General features: G+C 39.2%; 2 protein-coding genes across 3 annotated transcripts; both read right to left on the reverse strand.

Annotated features, from left to right (window-relative positions):
- Positions 1-3,153: 3,153 nt before the first annotated feature.
- On the reverse strand, positions 3,154-7,419 carry LOC115663843 (uncharacterized). Of its 2 annotated transcripts, XM_056305940.1 has the most exons (5): positions 7,284-7,407; positions 6,243-6,332; positions 4,204-4,323; positions 3,719-4,016; positions 3,154-3,571 (listed from the first exon to the last, which is right to left on the reverse strand). In XM_056305940.1, the coding sequence occupies exons 2-5, from the start codon at positions 6,285-6,287 to the stop codon at positions 3,552-3,554; spliced, it is 483 nt and encodes a 160-aa protein (XP_056161915.1). In that variant the 5' UTR covers positions 6,288-6,332; positions 7,284-7,407; the 3' UTR covers positions 3,154-3,551. The 2 variants fall into 2 exon arrangements, with proteins under 2 accessions (XP_056161915.1, XP_056161916.1); XM_056305941.1 differs by lacking the exon at positions 6,243-6,332 and having other exon boundaries at positions 7,284-7,419.
- Positions 4,330-13,889, reverse strand: LOC115665915 (disease resistance protein L6-like). Its single transcript, XM_056305943.1, has 7 exons — positions 13,533-13,889; positions 12,330-12,914; positions 10,013-11,120; positions 9,640-9,912; positions 8,176-9,552; positions 6,054-6,055; positions 4,330-5,437 (listed from the first exon to the last, which is right to left on the reverse strand). The coding sequence occupies exons 2-7, from the start codon at positions 12,821-12,823 to the stop codon at positions 5,266-5,268; spliced, it is 3,426 nt and encodes a 1,141-aa protein (XP_056161918.1). The 5' UTR covers positions 12,824-12,914; positions 13,533-13,889; the 3' UTR covers positions 4,330-5,265.
- Between the last annotated feature and the right edge of the window lie 7,353 nt (positions 13,890-21,242).

Below are 21,242 nucleotides of genomic sequence, written 5' to 3' on the forward strand. Positions count from 1 at the left end.
GCCTCATACCCTACGTGGTCGACGAGAATAGTAACATATGTCAATGGGCTTGACGTCTTAGCCGCCTAAGATATAAGTTTCTAGAAGAGAGCAATATCTTATTACCGGAAAATGAAAAAAGGTTCGTTACAAATCAAGTAGATAAAGTCTTTCGACCAAAGAACGAAAAGTAGATAATGCTTTCCCTCCTCCTTTTTCCCCCTTTCTTTCTAGCATAGTTAGGAAAGCTAATTAAATTTCATCTTTGCATACACATAAATACATTGTGTATTGTTAATTTTATCACAACTTTGATGAAAACTGGTTTTGTTCTCAATCCAGCTAAATTAAGAATTTTTCACGTACACAATCGACTAATTTATAGTGGAAGCTAAAAACAAGACTCAACCTAGGCATCAAAAGTTAAATGAGAAGCAGAAGTAGACACTATATTCTACCCGACATGAAACCTTCACGACTAAAAGAATGAATATCTCCTTTCCTTCTTCGTTCGTTCTACTGGTAAGTGGCTGCTGTTGTTCGGTCATTCCTTGTGAGCATCCGGTGCTATGGGTACCGTTCTATTAGCGTCATGATCTCTAATTGCAATCATCATCATTTGTGTTATCCGCTCTTTTATTAGCTCCAGTTCTGATTTGCTTTATAAATCTTGAGACAACGCTTAGGAAACAGAAAAGAAAATCTGTCTTTCATGGGCAGTTACATCTCTCGCTTTGCAGCTCCTCGGCGAGGCTTGCATACGTCTGTGTTCCTGTTATGTTTGTCTTTTGGTAGTCACTGATGTAGAATTTGGCGAGCTCTTGTAACAGATTCTCTCTATTTCACCCACATATAGGATGCGTTTGGTAATGATTCTTTTCCTAAAAACAATTTCTAATAAAAAATGATTCTTTTTTATTTTGTTCCCTAGACGAGTTTCTGAGCATTTGAATGCGTTTGATAACTATCCAAAATTTCTATTCCCAGAATAGAAATACATTTGGTATGACCCTTAAGTTTTTTTGTGACCTATAATTTCTTTTAATATTTTATTATATTTTTCTTTTCTTTTTTTCTTTTCTCTCCACCTTTTATTTTCTTCTTCTTCTTCTTTTCCCTCATTGCCGGTTGCTGGCCACAATGTCGGCCGGCTATCGACTGGGCGAGGTTCAGCGACCTCGCTGGAGCCTTGCCAGGCTAGGGTGAGGTCACTGGAGCCTCACCGGTGGCTAGGCGAGCCTCTAGCGAGCTCGCCGGACCTCGTCCAGCTGGTCGCTAGCGACTGCCGATGGCAGTTCAGCAACCGGCTGGGAAGAAGAAGAAAAGAGAAGAAGAGAGGAGAAGAAGAAGAAAGAGAAGAGAAGAGAAGAAAAAATGATTGTGGAGTTGTTTTCGAAAACAAGAATCAACTTTTTTTTTATTTTTGATTCTGTTTCAAATATATTTCGAGGAATATTTTTTTTTATTCTATTCCTGGGAACAAAAAATTTGCCAAACGGATTTATGTTCTAAATCTATTCCCGAGAATAAAAGAATATAATCAGTTACTATTTGGTACATTAACAAACACACCCGTAATGGCAGCCCAGTAAGGAATAAAAGTCAGAGCACGAAAAAGAAAATGAGACAGAATTCAAAGTTCTTGCAAGATGTGAAGGTTCTGGGATGACCAATCTCTTCGTAGCATTATTATAGTCCAAAACGGGAGTTACACTTTACCTTCACATGACTTGAGTTGTAATGCAGCTAACACTTTGTTCTTAAATGCCATCAATTTCTTCGATGCTCTTGTGATCAGGTTATACATGGTCATGTCTGTGAATTCATTATTCTTCTTGCAACAACGAAGCCCACTTCTTTTTTATGCGGATGCTTTTCCTTTTGCTTTGCATTGTCTTGTTATAGTGAAGAAGCCCCTAGTAGAATTATTGATATGAACCTGATAGTCAACATACGTTTCTTCTGGAGCATTTTTCTGTTGCTTCTGTTGCAATTAGTAGAATTTCAATTGCCAAATCAAAGAATGGCGGCCAGAATATAGAGGGCGCCAACGTCTAAATCAAGTGGTGTAACTCCTAATGAGATTGACTCAGAGCTTAATTACTCTTGTGGTCTTCAATCACCAATTCTCATAGCAAAGGCATGGAAAAATGTAGGAATTGCTTTTATGGTTGTGGTAAGTCGTGGGGTTGATCAGAACACACCAGATCGAGCAAGGGACATGATAGCCGACTTCCTTCAAGGAATCAAGCATCGTGCGAATCAAGCCAATCGAGGTGCGACAAGGTCGACATGAGCTAACTTCTAGCTGAAATCAAGGCTCAATGGGGGAAGTATAACTGTTAAAAGGAAGAGCTCACACGAGTGAAGAAAGAAAATCTGATATATTAATTGTCAGTTGTTCTATGCAGTTGTTGTGTCATTATGCTGGTCGTGTCTAATGCGAGAGTTGGTGGGAAGTTTCTAAGCCTTCCATAGTTTATGGAGGCGGGTGTGTCCATTGGTGTCGGGTTGAAATACTGAAAATCCTACTTCCCTCATCTTCAGTACTTGTTCCCGCTTCATGCTTCAGAGTTGCTTTACTATTGAAAACTAGATATTCTAATGGAAAGTTGTTGGCTGTTTGGCAATCTGACAGAAAGCTTTCATCGTTCTTCCCATTCTTATTGGAGAACTTCTGATTCCTTCTCATTCTGTTACGAAAATTCTCTAGGGAACTTAACAGCTTTGGCCTCATGTATAGTCTAATATATCCATGAATTGCCGGCTGGTCACCAGGTGTAACTTGCACATGCTGATCTGGGTTCTATCAGAGGTGCCCCAGAAGCGAGACACTGAAATGACAACCCCCTCGAGCAGGAAACATTCCACCATAGTCAGTGATTAAAAATTTGACCCTGAATGGTCAGAGCAGGAGGAATAAAATGAAGCCTCGTTGTTTTCATTTCCTCATCCCAACGGCTTATCAGAGGTTTAAATACTTGTGTCCTCACATATGCAAGCCACCTTTAGGCTTTTTAGGTAGGTCCCCCATATTTTTTTACTAGCCTCGCCGATTGGAATGCCGAAGTCTCGGGTGATTGATTCGGATATAAAAGCATTCCTACTTGAATGTTAAGTCTTCTAGAAGTCCGTGTTATGTGAAGAGCATTTCATGAATCAAATAAGATGCAGATTCAAAATCTCAAAGATTCATCCGAATATGAATTTTTATTTTTTCACTCCGAGTGATACAAATGACTGAATGCAACCAAAAACCGATATGATTATTTCAAGTTCAGCACTCTCAAAGCATTCTCATTATAAATTAGACGTACAAAAACCACTGGAAATTTGAGAGTAAACCTTTTTGCTCAAGACCAATTTCTCAACAGACATGAATTCCGTCCAATACAAAAAACCACACCAACTGCCAATGCAATAACCAAATGCAAATCGTAGTGGAAGAACTAGATGTACCCGGACATGAGCTGTGGCGTCCTGACCAGACTGAAGAAGCAACGTGATGTCGCGCCTCATCTGCTTCAGCACTGCCTATCTCTTGTTCCTCAACAGCTTCATCCTGGCCACCGTCATCTCCGCTGCCGTTTTTCTGTTCGTTCCGCAAAACAAAGTAACAAAAAACTCTCCATGAATAAAACCACAAAAACCCCTCACCTCTTAATTGCTATTACCATAACATAGAAAAGAAAAAGCCCCCAATTAAACCATTTTCATGTGGGGATTTCATGTTTCATACCTTGCGAATAGTGGTCATGCGTTCGGTCTCTCCCTTGATCCGACCCAAGTGAGAGAGGATACGGACCTCCATCTTCTTCCTCTCGATCTCCTCCTCCTTGGCCTTGAAAGTGGACAGAGCCAAACTCGACACCTCCTCGCCCTCCTCCCTCAACAGCGACATGTTGCTGCTGAAACTCAAGCTCCCCGACGTATTCTGCAGGATAGGCTGCTGCTGCTGCCGCTACCGCTGCTGAGCCTGTTGCAGGGGCTGCTGCTTGCTCGCCTGCTTCATGGTCTTCTTCCAACCCTGGTGACGTCTGATAAACCAAGTAATTAAACTTCAGTACAGTCCCCACTGATAAATCAAGTAAATTCCACCATCTTCGCCATCAGGAGGAATACTAATAAACCCAGCATTTAAACTTCAGTACAGTCCCCACTGAATGCAACCAAACCAAGTGTTCAAACTTCAGGCCTACAGCTAGTCTACCGACAGGAAGTTACCTTAAATAAAGCCAGGAGTTCCACCATCTTTCCTGGTATGTGCATTTGTTCTTGTGCGCTGCCCTCTGCATGCCAAACCATCAATTCGTCTGTGAATGCAGCCGGCACACTCTCTTCCTCCTGCAAAAACCAAAGACATTAACAAAACCCATGGCATTGTATATCACCATTTCCGCGGCCTCACCAGAGGAAGGACACCTAATAACCACATGTTGGCCCTACTCAAATTCGACTTGACAAAGAACTGACCAGACCAATTTTAAGACTCATAAACAAACACATTTTATCCAGGTTTTAGTCTCATTGCCCGATGGGCTCCAAGCACCAAATTTGGCAACGCGACAGAAGAAAAAGCAATACCGTCTTCCCTAAGTCTCTATCTAATGCTGATGATTGTAACAACGAAAACATGCTTTTTTTTACCCAAAGCACAAATGGTCCTGTACCAGTAGAAGCTTCACCACCTCAGACCACATTGTCCTTGAAAATTGGCACTCCAAAAATAAATAACACTTTAGATAGTCAAATAAATTATGTAGGCTCATTCAAGCTCTAAATTGAAAATATCCCAAATACAATACTAAAGGAATCGCACAATAATTGGATATTCTGGAGATTCTAAATGAACAAATAGCACTTAAACTAAAGATGACACCATTATTTCGACTCCCCAGGCCAAAAGATGTATTGATAATAATTTGAAATTGAATTTTCAAAAACTTTCGGAGGGGCAGTTTGCATGATAATCAAGCCATATCGCCAATTTTTTTAGCATGTTCCCAAAGTAGAGAACCGCGAAATCCAGCATTATATATAGTTTGCTCCCGCCTTAATTAACCCAAACAAAATCATGCGAACAATCCGTGTCGTTTTGCTAAGGCTAGTAAGATCACAAGAGCTTTCTGTGTTTGTGCATATACCCATTGACATCACTCCTAAACTTCAGATTTAATCAATCCACAATAGTAAACACCTCAAATGAGTTCACATATCTCCATCAGAACGAAAGCAAAATACAAGAAATGGGATTAAGCTCAATGTAGTGGCTTGCAACACCGTCATTCATGCCGTCGGGCTTGGACAAAGACGACTCAACGTTGTCGTCGGCCTCATTGGGCACTTGTGCGAGGACTCGACGTCATCGCACTCGAATGAAGAGGAAATTTGGGTATTCGACGAAGAGGAAGGGGGACACTCGAATGAAGAACGGGAGGATCGACAAATAAGCAGCGGACTCCACGAACAAGAAGTACACTATGGACGAGAAAGACCTGTGAAGAGGTGAGGAGACCTTGAGAAGAAAACTCAATTAGGGCTTGGAATATGGGGAAATCCTTAAAAGGAGACGTTTTTGGAGACAAACCCTTTTTTAAAGCTCTATGCCACTTAGGAGAGAGAAATGAATAAAAAATACGCCGCCAACATTTTCCATTAATCAAATTAGACAAAGTTAAAGAAGACACTCAATTACAATATTTGTAAGTCTCCCTTTAATGTTCTCTCTTCACTATAAATATCGTAAATCATGAAAGTCATCTTCATAATAATTGGTATTAAGTAAGAAATGCACAAAAAAATGGAGTATATTACGTAGAAAAAAAAGCTAAACAAAACCATTCATTTCATGTAAAACGAGAAAACAATTTAGATAATAGGCTCTAAGCTATTTTATATATATTTCCAACAATATGAAGTTTTTCCAAACATTTGTAACAAAAACTGAACTTCTCTTACTCCAACTATGTAACTTTCTCATATAAAAAAAGAAGAAAAGAAGAAGAGAAAACACCACATGCGTCGACTGGCTTTTAAAGTAAGTGAGTCCAAGTAAGCAACAGAAACCTGGTGACCTCTGATAATCCAAGTATTTAAACTTCAGTACAGTCCCCACTGATAAACCAAATATATTCCACCATCTTGGCTGTGAGGAGGAATACTAATAAACCAAGCATTTACACTTCAGTACGGTCCCCACTGAATGCAACCAAACCATGTGTTCAAACTTCAGGCATACGGCTAGTCTACCGACGCGAAGTTACCTCAGATGGAGCCAGGAGTTCCTCCATATTTCCTGGTACGTGCATTCCTTCTTGTGCGCTGCCCTCTGCAACCGGCACACTCTCTTCCTCCTGAAAAAACCAGAGACATTAACAAAACCCGTGGCATTGTATATCACCATTTTTGCGGCCTCACCAGAGGAAGGACAACTAATAACCACATGTTGGCCTTACTCAAATTCGAATTGACAAAGAACTGACTAGACCAATTTTAAGATTCCTAAACAAACACATTTTATCCAGGTTTTAGTCACATTGCCTGAAGGGCTCCAAGCAACAAATTTGGCAACGCGAAAGAAGAAAAAGGAATACCGTCTTCCCTAAGTCTCTATCTAATGCTGATGATTGTAACAACAAAAACATGCTTTTTTTACCCAAAGCACAAATGGTCCTGTACCAGTAGAAGTTTCAGCACCTCAGACCAGATTGTCATTGAAAATTGGCACTCCAAAAATAATTAACACTTTAGGTAGTCAAATAAATTATGTAGGCTAATTCAAGCTCTAAATTGAAAATGTCCCAAATACAATACTAAAGGAATTGCACAATAATTGGATATTCTGGAGATTCTAAGTGAACAAATAGCACTTGAACTAAAGACGACACCTTGATTTTGACTCCCCAGGCCAAAAGATGTATTCATAATAATTTGAAATTGAATTTTCAAAAAATTTCAAAGTGCGTTATGCAAGATAATGAAGCCAAATCCCCAATAATTTTTAGCATGTTTCTGAAGCAGAAAACCGCGAAATTGAGCATTAAATATAGTTGCTCCCACCTTAATTAACCCGAACAAAATCGTGCAAACAATTCGTGTCTTTTTTTTCGTTTTGTTTTGGACAATCCCATCTTTTATTTTGCTAAGACTAGTAAGATCGCAAGAACTTTCTGTGTCTGCATTTACTCATTGACATCATTCCCAAACTTCAGACCTATGTAGTCCACAAGAGAAAACACCTCAAAATGAGTTACCATATCTCCATGGGGACGAAAGTAAAATACAAGAAAAGGGGATTTTAACACCTTTGTTCATGCCGTCGGGCTCGGAAGAAGAGGACTTGACGTTCATCGTTGTTCTCATCGAGTAGTTGTGCGAGGACTCGACGAAGAAGAAGAAGGGGGACACTCGGACGAAGAACAAGACGATCGACAAATAAGCAGCGAACTCCACGAAGAAAGACCGATGAAGAGGTGAGGAGAACTTGAGTAGAAAACCCGACGAATAAGGAGAAGTCAAGAAAGAAAACTGGAGAAGAAAGCTAAATTAGGGCTTGGAAATTTGGGGCAAACCTTGAACGGACAGACATTTTTTGCAGGCAGACCTTTTCTTCTAAGCTCTATACCACGTAGGAGAGTGAAATTAATAAAAAATACATCTTCAGCATTTTTTATTAACCAAATTGGACGAAGTTAAGAAAGAGACTCGATTGCACCAAATTAATAAGTTTTAGTACTCAATTACACTTTCTCGACTAGTATTAGGACTTACGATGCACTTGTCGTAAATATCGCAAATCACGGAATTCATCTTCATAATGAATGGTATTAATTAAAATATATAGACAAAAAAGTGAAGTACATTTCATAGAAAAAAAGCCAAGTAAAACCATTCGCTTCGTATAAAACGAGAAAACATTTTAATAATAGGCTCTAAGCTATTCTTTATATATATCTCCTACAATATGAAGTTTTCCAAACATTTGTGATAAAAACTAGACTTCTCTTAACTATGAAACATTCTCATATACAAAAAATGGGAAAAGAGAGAGAGAGAAAACATCACGTGTCAATTGGCTTATAAAGTAAGCGAGACCAAGTTTAATTCATGTTTGTATGATAGTTTTTTTATTTTCCACGATTATTATAAATCTGCCTAAAATCGAATTCATGTTTGTGGATGGTTTTTTTGACTCACCTTGTAATGCTTGAAACTCTGGATGGAGCCAGAGAAAATTCCCCGCTTTAGCCCACGTAATTTCGGGCAACAGAAGATATATACATGGCAATCATTTGGCAATTGGGTGGTCGATACATCAATCAAACTTTCCAACGAACAGCATAGCATAAGTTCCAAATTGTTCAAGAACTTTAACTCATCGAGGCCCTTGACAATCCGTAGCTCACGGGCGGAATCTATTTCGAAGGACTTGAGGTACTTTAAGTTTGACAAACCACAAACACTTTGCAAATGATCACCAGAAAATGCCAACTCTTCCAACGATTCCGACATACCAACAACTTGAATACTGAGTATCTTATCGCAACTCTGTAGCGAGAGACGCCACAACTTATTGAAGACTCTCGATGCAAGGATTAGTGAAGATTCATGAGAAGATTCCCAATGTGTGTCGACGTACACGAACCTTCTGAAGGACTCACAGTCAAAAATATCCAATATTTCCAACGATTCCAACACCCCGGCGATGTGGATCTCGTCTAGTTTTGGGCACTCACTCATGGCGACCTCTTTTAGCTTCCTCATGCTGGATAGCATGAATCTCTCGAGGGGTCCACAATTTTCAACGTAAAGCATTGTTAAATTTGGAAGATGAAGCCCATCGAGTTGAATCTCTTGCATTTGAGAGCAAAAGAGCCTTAAATCTGACAAATTCTTCAGGTCGAAGGAGTGTAACGCGATTGAATTGAAATTCTCAAGGGTTAGCTCTAATAGAGAAGAGGGAACTTGCGTGAAGGTTTGCAGGTCCAATCCAGACAAAAGGAGTCGGTTAAGCTTAGGAAGGGAAGCCAACTCAGTGGGAGCAGGGACACGGGGGAGACCCAATCTCAACTGTTCCAGTTTGGATAACCTCCCAATCCACCTTAAGTCACCGGTAAGAATTCTATCTCGTCTGCCCATGTTAGAGAACCTCCCAATCCACCTCAAGTCACTGGTAGAAATTCCGCCCATATGAAAGTTGTCACTTAGGTCCAACTCAACCAAATTAGTCAAGTTTGAGAGGTCCGGAACAACCTGCAATGACGTAGATGGCACTATCAGATGGGTTAGACTTATTGGGAGTGCCGGCAACTCTCGGATTTCATAACATTCTTCTAACACCAGTTTTTGCAGCCGCGGAAGCAAGCCAATTTCATAAGGAATTTGACCTTTCAAATTTCCTTTAACCCAAAGCACTTCCAGATTCTCAAGCTTTCCGATAGAGCCGTCAATCTTCCCTAAACCATGGCGATACCCAAAAGTCAGCCTCTTTAAAGTTGAGCATCCTAATGAATCTGGCATTCTGGTTATCTTTTGACAATTCTCAAAACTAAGAACTTTCAATTTTCTTGCCTCCTGTAAAAAGTGAATGCATTATCCAAAGGAAGAGCAATTCAAATGTTGCTTTCAAGGACAAAGAATAGAAATAAGCATATGACACACCTTTATTAAGTCAAATAATTTCTGATCATCTATAAAGTGAACTGAAGTAAATTCAAGAATGACTACATTATTTAAGCGCATATTGGTCATCTCACACGGTGAAGAAGGATATCTCCAATAAATCCATCTTAATTCGGGAAAACAATCAGTTAGGTCGCCAACAACGGTTCCTCCATCTAATTTAAGGAACCGTAGTTCTTTAAACCTTCTAATCTCTTCACTTCTGATAGGGACATGAAGATTGAGTTCAATTGCTCGAACATTGTTCTTCGTCTGCAATTGAGAGCAAGAATGAGCGATTATCAGCATTCTATATCCTCGAGGATAATATGGAAAAAAGAGAATCTATTAGTTCTCTCGTGAAGCATTCTACCTTCTTTGAACTTATTGCGCTAAGGACTTCCTCTTGAATCCATAACCTACTACGCTCTTCCGGATTCGTCAGATTTTCTTGACGAACAATTTCCCTTCCAAGATCTCTAAGTTGATCGTGCATCCAAAACTTATTGTCTTTTACAATCTTTATCAAGGACATGTTATTGAGGACCGCAATTCCACTAATTGGGAAAAAGTCACAATCTCTCCACATATGAATTGCATTTGTCTTTTCCTCACCAATGAAAAAGCATGCAATATCCAGAAAAATTTGTTGTTGCTCAAAAGTCAATGCATCAAAGCTAATCCTCAACTTTTTATAAACATCCTCTGGAAGTGCTTTGCTTAATTTGTCCAATGTTTCTTCCCATAGTTCTTGAGTTTGTGTGAACAGAAATGAACCAATTACTCTAATAGTCAAAGGAAGTCTTCCGGTAGTAGATACAATTTTCTTTGAAATATCATAACGATCATCCGAAGGAGAGTCCTTCTTAAATGCATGTTTGCTGAAGAGCTGAAGCGCATAATCACTACTCATCACCTCCATTTCATAATCTAATATATCGTACTTTGGTCCAGTGATTCGCAAAACATCAATGTTCCTAGTAGTAATCAGTACTCTAGACCCTGAACACAAAGCACCTTTTCCAACTAGTTTCTCCACTTGTTCACTTTTATCAACATCATCCAGTACAATGAAGACCTTCTTATTGCTAAGTGTTTCTTCAATCCTCCTCATTCCCTTGTCAGTTTCATCGATGTTTGCTGTTCCTGCAGCATTTCCTATTTCAGATAATAACTTCTTTTGCAATTCAACCAAGCCATCCGTTCTTGACGACTTTTCTCGAACATCTTCAAGAAAGCAGCAACACCTTCCAAAGTGGGTAGAAAGTTGATTGAACACGACCTTGGCAAGGGTCGTTTTACCGATACCCCCCATGCCATAAATTTGAATGCACCGCACACCTCCAGAGTCTACGTCTAACATATTTCTTACTGTTCTCACTCGATCATCGATTCCAATTAAATGTTCAGTCACGGGCTTTTCCTTCATCTTCAACTTATCCACAACCTCCTCAACGACAAACTTGATTAGTTTGCCTTGGCTGTCATGAAGGAAGACCGTTTCAATAGGGGAAAATTGCGAAAAAAAAAAAATCTACTAATTAATTTTCATTCGTGATACAATTCCATCAAACTTCGACAGAATCTCATTTTTTTTTTTCGTTTCTTAGGAGTTGATGTTATTCAATTGAATCTGCTTAACTGTGCAATACTTCAATTACTGATCGGACATCAACAATCAAGACATGTCTTCTCAAATTTCATATTGATTGTAAGGTTTTCTTAGTTATTGCTTTTGATAACTTAACATTTGTCATTTGATTTGTTGTGCAAACCTTACATGTACTTGATCGTGTAACGTTCCAAAATAACACCAAGCATGCATAACACAAACATTTGATGAGAAAGATGGAATCGACCCCTAAAGGTTTTGACTTGATTTTTATAGCTAATTCTATGTAACCATAAAAAATATGAATCTACATCACTTTCAAACGCGCTTTTCATGCACATTGCTAGGTGCCACGTGTCGCATTGTGTCATGACACCCAAAAATTGACTTGACCCAGCATGTAATTAGCAATCTTTGAATTATGTTAATCTTGTTTGAGCAAGATAACTGTACAACTATTTATGCATTGCGAATTAGCATTTTATCAGTTATATTCATGGGACAACCTTAGAAGTGGTACATTATATGTTGAGGAGGAGAAATGTCTGATGCATTAATTGAAAGATCAAATTATTAGACAGGAACGTGTATGGTACTCAATTATTCCACTTTATCACCCATTATATAAAATGCCTTTTCTTCAACATTTTCAAATTTTTACACACGCATACCATTTAGTATCATTCGTGGAAGTCCCACCTCAATTGTGGTGATACATCTATGTTATTAAGTTTTGAGTAGTAGTTCTAGAAGCGTTAGAATTTTACTAAGAGTTGCTTACTAAATGACAGGTGAAAATGGAAACAAAATTTATATAGACCATCAACCAAAGGAAAAAAAATGAGCTTTCGTTTCTATTTTTATTTCTTCAATAAAAATAGACATATGAAAGTGCCTATAGTGAAATCAAGAACACTAACAATTTTAGTAGCTCTAGCATGAATTTTTATGTTTTTTAATTCTCTCCTCCTACCTGCATCTAACATGTTCCTTCTATCTATGAATTATTTACTTAGTTTTTGCAAACAAGAAAAAAATATTAGGGAAAAATAAGGATCTTAGAATGCAGCTAGCTCACCGTTCGCGTTTCTCGACTTCCCAACCCTTCATTGCAGCAACCTCCTTCAAAGCCTCTCTCCAGGTATCTACTTGTTCAGTGCTCAACTGCTCCTCGCACTCCAACTTGGAAATGGCATTCTTATATAACTGGGTTTTCAGCTTAACATCTTTAGGTTTCACTTTAAAGAAAATAGGTAGGATCTCTTTATTCCCATTCGACTTAGAGGTGTTCTCCACAATCTGTGCAAGCTCGCGGAGACACCATTTGCTCGAAGCATAGGTTCGAGAGAAGATGGGTATGTAGATCCTAGCGTTGTCGATTGCTCCCTGGAGCGCTTCATCGATTCTTTCACCAGCATGGAGCTCCTCATCATCTCGAAAGACACAGATGCCGGCATCGGTCAAGTTATGGTAGAGGCAGTCGGTAAATCCATAACGAGTGTCGGGTCCTCTGAAGCTCAGGAACACTTGATACTCGCTTCCGGATGATGTTCCTACCTCTGAGCTCCCCATTTTAAACTTTAGCTTTAGCAGCTCTCTCCCTGTCTCCCTCGCGTGCGAACAAGATAGGCCTTTGCCCTTGGCTGACTGAAGGTTTCAACCACTAACATATCATGTGAATACATCATGAGTGAGATTACCAATGTATAAATTCAGAAACATAATGACAATAAAACAAAAGGCAAGAATTTAGATGATCATATTATATTCAAAGACCCAATGATCCATATCATTTGTAAGTCCATGCTATGAAACTCTCATATAACATTGATTTTGTAAGTCCATGCTATGTGAATCTAGGAAACTGGAAAAGACCAACAATCAACAAAATCGATCCGCAAGAATTAAGAAAACCAAAAACTCAAAAAGTAAAAAACAAAAGTCAATTCAAACATATAAAAATAAACATGTACAATAACTAGTATTATGAAATCAAATGCTAAATCACGGATTCTTCTAAAAAAACTTAAATTTTTGGGAAGGCTTGAGATTAGCCCACAATCTTTTTCATAAATCCACTCGTCTATTCTTGTTAAAAAGCTGATCGGGGAGACTTTTGGTCCCAATTACACAGGAAGGAACGCGACAAAATACAAATGGGTATTATAGTCCCGACGACCAGATTTGGCCTCGATTGTGGACAACCCACTCATTCTGAGCAAGGATCTCATGAAACCGAACTCTTCAGGGCAAATTCAGAATAAGTCGATAAGAATCGAACCGTGTTCGTGGTCGCTGCCGGGAAAGGGCTTCGTGAAAATGAATATCGATGGCTCCTGGTACTGGCTAGCCAAGTCGTCGGAGGGGTCGGTTGCCGTAGTCGCTTGGGACGACGGGGGGGACGTTGATCGCTGGGTTTGCGAAGGAGGTCGGGCCCTCCTCATGCTCTGCACACGGAAAAAAGCCTAGCTCTCAAAGAAGTGTTTGCCGGGTCGAGCGAGGAAACGGAGCTTGAAGACTTTGAAGTCTTCCAAGCGCTCTGAGCGTGGCTTCCAGCTGTATGCACGGTGCATGGGCCCTCCAGCCAGGTGAATTGAGAGGACGTGGGCCCCACTACCGGCATCATTCATGCTTCCCAGCGGGCCTCTTTATATGTTTACTCTAAAATGTAATAACATGAAAGACAGAAAATGGAAATTTTCAATATATTTTAATGTATTGATAAATAGTACATGAACTTATTTATATATTTATTAAATAATTATTAAAGGTGAGAAGATAAATATAATATTAAATATAATTAATCAACGATATGCACTATCAAATGAGATATATGCATAAATTTGAGAGATATGTAGAATCAAGTAAATATCTTAATATTGCTAAGATGGTATAAGGAGCCAAAGTGGGTGGTCACCTCCTTCTTCCTTGTGCACGGCCTCTACGTGGCCGTCGAGATTATCGCCAAGAAAGTGTTCGCCGGCAAATTCCATTTACCGAGGGCATTTTCGGGACCAATGGCGATCAGTTTCATCCTCACAGCAGCATTATAGCTATTCCTGCCAGCTCTATTATGGTGTGATGCTGAGGACAAGGTGTAACGCCCCCACCTCGGGGTCATTCATGTGACATCCCGTTCATTATTATTTTTCTTTACACACAAACAGAAGCATTTCTCTGACAATCACAATCAATGCACACAGCGGAATAAGACAAGAAGCATCATGAGCAAACCTTATGTTTACAATGCATGCAAACATGTTTTAACAAGCCATTCGGGCTATGGCAAACAATACATATTTCATAACAAACTATGAATAACAAAACTTGACTTGGGTTATCCTATACCCAATACGGCTTCTCGCTCCTCGCTTCTTCACCTCCACCCCGGTCCCGTCCGCTAGGTCATCTCACATCCCACCCGTGACTTTATTCCGGAGCCGGCCGCCCGCACTACCAAAGCACCGTTGAACCCACATAAAGATCCAACCCATTCTCCGTTCGCATAGCAATACCACGCCATGTACGGATGAGGCACCAGGTCCATTAGGCCCTCATCGAACATCACAAGCGTCGTGATTCGGCGGTAGGCGCGGTCTTCTCTAACATCTATCACGGTGAGCACTTCGGCTCTCTGCTCCACGGGATTGCCAACGCGGGCTAGGGGAGATGCCATCCTATAGACCTGAAAAAGGGAAACAACGGGGGATGAGTCGGGGAGACTCAGCAAGTGAAAAAACTAATATCAAGCGATGACGAGACAATTGTCGTTCACACAAGTCGACTATTACCGTATCGGCATCGATGGCAATTCAAATAGCAAAGTCATGCTACGAAACCAACAAAACAAACATCAAACGTGAGTGCCACACGTGAACATCGTTAGTCAAGAAAGAACGAACAACCATGAAACCAAGAAACGAGCCAAGCAACCCATGTTACAACGTATTGCAACTTCCTTTCCCGATATTAGGGAATTCACTTACTTAACAACCACTAGAACACGAGATATTAAAGGAAAAAAGTGGCTGGTAGCTTGGCTTGAGCACGGAACAAGCTTAATTTTGGGGAAAAACGGGGCCTTGGGCGAGTATCGGGTGTTACTTCCTAGTTGGCCAAACGAGCAAGGAGGAAGAACGAGGTTGGCTTGTGTGTTTCTTTGGGCGTGAATGAGGAACAAGGAAGCAAGAAGGCAAGAAAAGTGATTGGTTTTAGTGTGGGGATTTCACGTAAGAAGGCTTCTTGCTTCTTTATAGCCAAATAGGCTTGGAGAAGAAGCCAAGCATTAATGTGCAGTAATGCACAATAGTTAAAAGTCATGATATATAGCAATTAAGGGCATTAAATTGGATCTTATCCCTTGGCTTCTCTCTCTCTCTCTCTCTCGACTTCCCCTTGGCTTGGGCGAATGGCCTTGCCTTGTGCCCCATAATAATAGGGCCTCCAAAGTCTAAGATCATTTATACTTGTCATCATGAAATAGGGCTTCTAAGTCAAGGGCCATTAAATGGCATTAATGAAACTTAATGATGGAAGCTTGAAGGAGAAGCTTTGACCATGTCAAAGCCTTATCTTCTAGTTTCTTCCCAACAAAACAAACGCAGAGCCTATTTTGGCCTACTAGAAATGTCGGTTCGGCTCATAATAACTTAGCACCATCGGGTTGCACAATAACAACTAATCGACACTTAAGTCGCAAACCCGCATCATAATAAATTCAATGATTTCCGAGGATTTTCCACGACAAAACATGTATAATAATCTTGTTCAACCCGAGGTTCGGCGCGGGAATGTCCTCAAATATCACCAAAAGACATCAAGTCGAGATTCCAACGTTCTCATATAGAAATTGATAAATCTTTGAAATCTGACAAAATCGGACAACTTTGCACTGTTCACGAAATCGGACTTGAAAACATAGTAAATGGACTCCGAAAATTCTCAAATTTGAATATGTCATAAACAAGACCTTAACAAATATTTTTCATGAGAACACGAAATCTGAATCTCTCTGTAAACACCATTTTTAGTAGCTCAAAGATAGACTAAAAATAGTTCGCTGGAACAGAATTCTTGTCTCTCAAAGCAAGCTCTGTCCAGAATCCAAATCATCTCGAAAAATTTCCAAATTTATATACGTTATAGAAAAGAAAGTTCTCAACAACTTTTGTGAAGGAAACTTTTCCAAAATCGGCCCAGAAAAGCTTGTAGAAATAAAGGAAGGGTGAACATCACCGAAATACCCATTCTGGGTAGTTTTACAAGGTCTGAAAATCAGGCCATCGTACCACTCATATCAAGTCCAAAAATTCTGAAATTAAAGTATACAAAACTTCAAGATGTTTGGAGAAACTTTCAAAAAGGAAGTATTTAGAAATTCGAATCACAAAAGTCTTCCCAAAAATAACAAAACGAAGGGGTACCAAGGATCCAAAACTGGTTTTTTCAAAACAAGAGTAAAAATTTGGTTCCAATTGAAAAACTACCAAACTTAAACCATAGCCATTTCCCATGGACTAAAATTGAGGATGTTACACAAGGCATGTGGAGAGGCCATAGCGATCTTTGACTTTACAAAGGAGACTTGGAGTGTTGTGAGATTTAGCTCCATTTTGATGGTGAGTAGGTGACTGTATTGATTGTTGACATAAAGCGCACTTGCTAGATATTTGATGCTGTTAAAATCACTACTTACCGATAAATGTTCTACTTTTAATAAGGAAATTCCGAGGTCTGGCATTGATCCTTTCTATTCTAATACTAGTTCAGAGTAGCCTTCCTGACAACAAATAAAAAAAACAATGCTTTGAATCTCTATCAATTCCTAAATTAAATCAAATCAAATAATAACTTCTAAAAAAGCAATCACAAGTATTTTCAACCTCCTTGACAAAGTCGAGAAGCAAGGTAAATAGTCACGTAGTGATTTAGATGCTTGGCTTAGCTAATTGTTGTCAAGGTAGACATTGGATATTTGAGACGCCTTTTTTCCTATTAACCTTTCGAATTCATATCATCCAAATTTAGAAATAATTTTTCATCTTAAATTCAATTCCGCTTTATATACGGATACCTCCGCAACCCAATTGAGGGCTTTTAAATCAATCCACTTCTCCCACAAATGCTCACCTTTGCCAAAATGCCTCCGCATTCTCTAAAAATCACACCCATTAAGGACAACTCTTGCTCCCAATTTCTCTCTCCTCTCCCTCTGAGCCACCTCCACGCGCTGTGCCGCCATTGTCATTGCTCGCCGTCGTCCCAACCACCGTGAAAAGCCTAGCTGCCACCAAGATAGCCATAGCCACACTGCTCAGCGCCGTGTTCTCTCCATTGTGATGCTTACTAATCCCTACTCATACTATGATTTTTTTTTCTATGTAAAATGTAGTATAAGTGAGATTAATAGTCTTGATAAGATATTTTATTTTGATTTACAACTTGAGCTTAGTATAAGTGAGATATTAGGGGAAAAATGCCAAAAAAGTCATAAACTTATTATTTTTGTGCCAATTCAGTCTCAAACCTTTCAATTTTGCTAATTGAATCATAAATATTTTGACAATTTACCAATGGAGTCCATTCAACCAATTTTGACCGAAAATCACTAACATTGAGGCTAGACGATTTACGTGGCATGGCCGGTGTTCATGTGAACAATTTTTTATTTTTCTGAATTTTATTACTTTTTTTCTTTTTTCTCTTCTTTTCTTATTGTTCTTTTTCTTTTTCATTTCTTTCCTTTCTCTGTTTTTTTTCCCAACTGTGGGCTAGCGAGGTCATCGGCCAACGATTGCCGGCCAAGGTGAGTGCCAACTACCCTCATTGATGTGAGTAATTATATTTTTAAATTGTAATAACTACTCAAATGAATGGTGATGGAAGGGCGATATCAATGAAAAAGAAATTATACAGGTTATATTGCAAATGTTAATCATATAATAAAGAGTTAATACCACAAAAAAATCTCAAACTGGTACATCTGTGACAAATTTACCCAAAACTAATTTGTTGACCTCCAAAAACCCCAAAGTAGTGCACCTTTTACTAATTTAGCCTAAATTGGTACACTTGCGACAATTTTATTTTGTTAGTTTTCATTAAATTTTACTGTTAAATTACCAAGTTGGATGACACTGACAGTTGACTAGTATACCAGTTTAAAATTTTACGCTCCGTTTGTCACAGTTGTATCAGTTTTATGATTTTTTGTGGTATTAATCCAATTTAAAGGATGATATATTTGTCACAAATGTACCGGTTTGGATTTTTTTTTTTTTGCGGTCAAAAAATTAATTTGAGATTAATTTATCACAAATATATCTATTTGGAGTTTTTTGTGGTCATTTTGGGTAAATTTATCACAAGTGTATCAATTTGGGGTTTTTCGTAATATTAACTTAATAATAAAAAATCTGTAAAAATATAGCTAGCTAGCGTCGTTATTTTCAATTTCAAATTGATTTGACATGCCCACCCTTAGAATCTCCAACTTTCGGACCTAGGCAGGTCCTTAAAAGGCCTACGGGAAAATAGAGGAGAGAACTCTCTTGGGGAGAATGACCCCTTATACTTTTGTTCCTAAAGGAGGGGGCCATATCCTATGGTGGGATGCAGTCAGCTAATAGGTGCCGGCCCCACCTTAGGGTTCCTCCCGGCGTAAAACTAAGGAGGGTAGAGGCAGCTCCCATGCCTCGATAAAGATAGTGGCTGGGTTAATGCCCGTAAGACTCCTAAAGGATGTGGCTGCATCCTATGGTGGGATATAGTCAACTGATAGGCGTCGATCCCTCCCTGTGGTTCCCTTCCAGCATAAAACTAAGAAGGGTAGAGACAACTCCCACGCCTTGAAAAAGATAGTGGCTAGGTTGACACCCGTAAGATTACACAAGTTAATAACCCTCCAGAGAGAACCTAGCGTGAGGATGATTTAGTGAATGAGCTTGCCAACATTCAGGCTCATTGCATTGTGACAATCATTAGTAATCCCCAGAAGTGGGGATGAAAAAGATTCACTTCCAACAAGGGGGGATGAGGCTTGCGGGCACCGACAAGTAAAAATAAAGATTGCATCCCTACAAGGCGCCACTCTCTTCTTGCAAGGCGGACTCCCAGGGAAGGCCCTCATCAGAAGGAAACTTCCTCTTGCTGTCCACCTACGAAGACCAAAAAAAAGAATCTTCAACTTTAGCGCATAAATAGAAAGTATTCGTTAAATCTCTATCTCTAGATAATAGATACGGGATATAATATGATCTTCGACAGGAGTGTTAGTATATAGCGATCTAAAGATAACTTACTCTATTAGAATGATGAATTTAATATACAGTAGAACTCTCTATCACTACATAATTGAAGATCACACGTAGTGCCAAATCCTTTGAAAGAACCAATGAAAATCTCACAATGTGTGTGTGTATATATATGATTTGCCATGTTGTAGGAGTCATAATTTGTAGTACTACATTGATATGGCTTGCAAACCGTGTTAATAATTTAAAGGATGTTAGGAAAATATTACCTTCACTTTTATTTTTATGAGAACTTGTGATGAAGTTCAAGCTTCGCATCGTGATTTGGTTTTTAAGTTTCTAATAATTGAAACAAATTGAGTTTAATCTTAAACATGTATACTACCTAGATTTAAATTCATGCATGGGGTTGAGAAACCAAATTTTGTCATACTCAACAGTTCAATATCAAATCATCAATTTCAAGTAAAACTTTGCATCAACAAACTACTTCAAATCTATTTATAGCTCGATTATGCCTTCACGGCTATTTTATTTAATGCAATACCTAATCTTAGACTCTTTAGTGCATTGGCCCAGTAAATAATATGATCCTTTGTTCCCTGCATGCCAACAAGAATGACGCTAGTGGTCATCAAACTTCACTAAGCTTTTAAAATAGTTACAAGTCCCGTGAGAGCTTGATTCCTGAAAAATAATACCACAATTAATCTTTTGAGAATATTCTTGCTCCATTTACTATCTCATCGTAGGGACCTTCAACCTATTGCTCAAACTCGCAGGTGAAATTCTCAGTAGATAGATCAATTACGATCGACATCATCATTACATCAGATATTTCATCGCCACTTGAGGTGGTGAGGATGTCCCCATGCCAACCGGATGCCTAGGTTTGAGCCTGGATGTCTCGAATAAGGTAGCCCTCGAGATGACTCGGTTGAGCCACGATGCCCAATATGAAGCTGAAAGTCTCGGTTGAGCCATGATGCCCAATATGAAGCTGAAAGTCTCGGTTGAGCCAAGAGAGCCTGGTTGAGCCAGGATGAAGTTAAATGAATCGTTTATGTGTGCCGGGTATGCATAAATATGATGTGTTGATGTCTTCATTGATAAGCCGAAAGTAAATTGCCTGAGAATCTTGCACATAGTCAAGGCGTAGCATTTAATTTGCTATTGATATGCCATCAACACTGTTTGCAAGTACTATACGTGCTAGACTTTGATGCTGAGATGCTTTCCTAGTAGAGAACTAGGAATTTTACTTACTATGTCCCTTGACTCACTCCCTTATCGATCAGAGTTGTAGGCATGGAAGTCTCACATCAATTTTGGGAGCTGCAGTCATGCTAGAGGAGATAGAAACCGTCCGATCTATCTGGATACTTATAGTGTGATTTAAACAGGAAAGAGAGCCCGTAGAGAAAGGGCTTGTAAATATACTATTGTAATATAAAGTAGTGTGTTCTGTGTGATGTATATACCAGTATTTCAGCTGTTGTTTGTCTAGGGAGTTTGTTTGTTCACGTCTTCTACATGTGCTTATTAACAAGATAAAAAGAATCGAGATGATAACGAGACTGGGATGTCTCGAACATAACCCCCGTCAATCAAGACCCTGGAGATGGAGTTGGGGTCATTACAAATTTCGTCCTAGATTTCTAATTTTGTCCAATTCAAATGAAATTAAAATTTTCCTATGTTAATTGGATCAATTTAAGTGCAATTGGATCATCCCAGGT

Source organism: Syzygium oleosum, unplaced genomic scaffold (genome assembly GCF_021117445.2).
Source record: "Syzygium oleosum isolate NSW1041296 unplaced genomic scaffold, Sole_v2.1 Sole_v2.40, whole genome shotgun sequence".
Taxonomy (NCBI): domain Eukaryota; kingdom Viridiplantae; phylum Streptophyta; class Magnoliopsida; order Myrtales; family Myrtaceae; genus Syzygium; species Syzygium oleosum.

Excerpts from the sequence above, each read along its gene's own strand:
- LOC115665915 (XM_056305943.1), bottom strand. The coding sequence starts at position 12,823 with ATGGGGAGCTCAGAGGTAGGAACATCATCCGGAAGCGAGTATCAAGTG. Across the intron at positions 11,121-12,329 it reads GAAGTCGAGAAACGCGAACG|CCAAGGCAAACTAATCAAGT; the intron begins GTGAGCTAGCTG and ends CCTTCATGACAG. Across the intron at positions 9,553-9,639 it reads AATTATTTGACTTAATAAAG|GAGGCAAGAAAATTGAAAGT; the intron begins GTGTGTCATATG and ends CACTTTTTACAG.
- LOC115663843 (XM_056305940.1), bottom strand. The coding sequence starts at position 6,287 with ATGCACGTACCAGGAAATATGGAGGAACTCCTGGCTCCATCTGAG. Across the intron at positions 4,017-4,203 it reads AACTCCTGGCTTTATTTAAG|ACGTCACCAGGGTTGGAAGA; the intron begins GTAACTTCCTGT and ends TTGGTTTATCAG. Across the intron at positions 3,572-3,718 it reads GCATGACCACTATTCGCAAG|AAAAACGGCAGCGGAGATGA; the intron begins GTATGAAACATG and ends CGGAACGAACAG.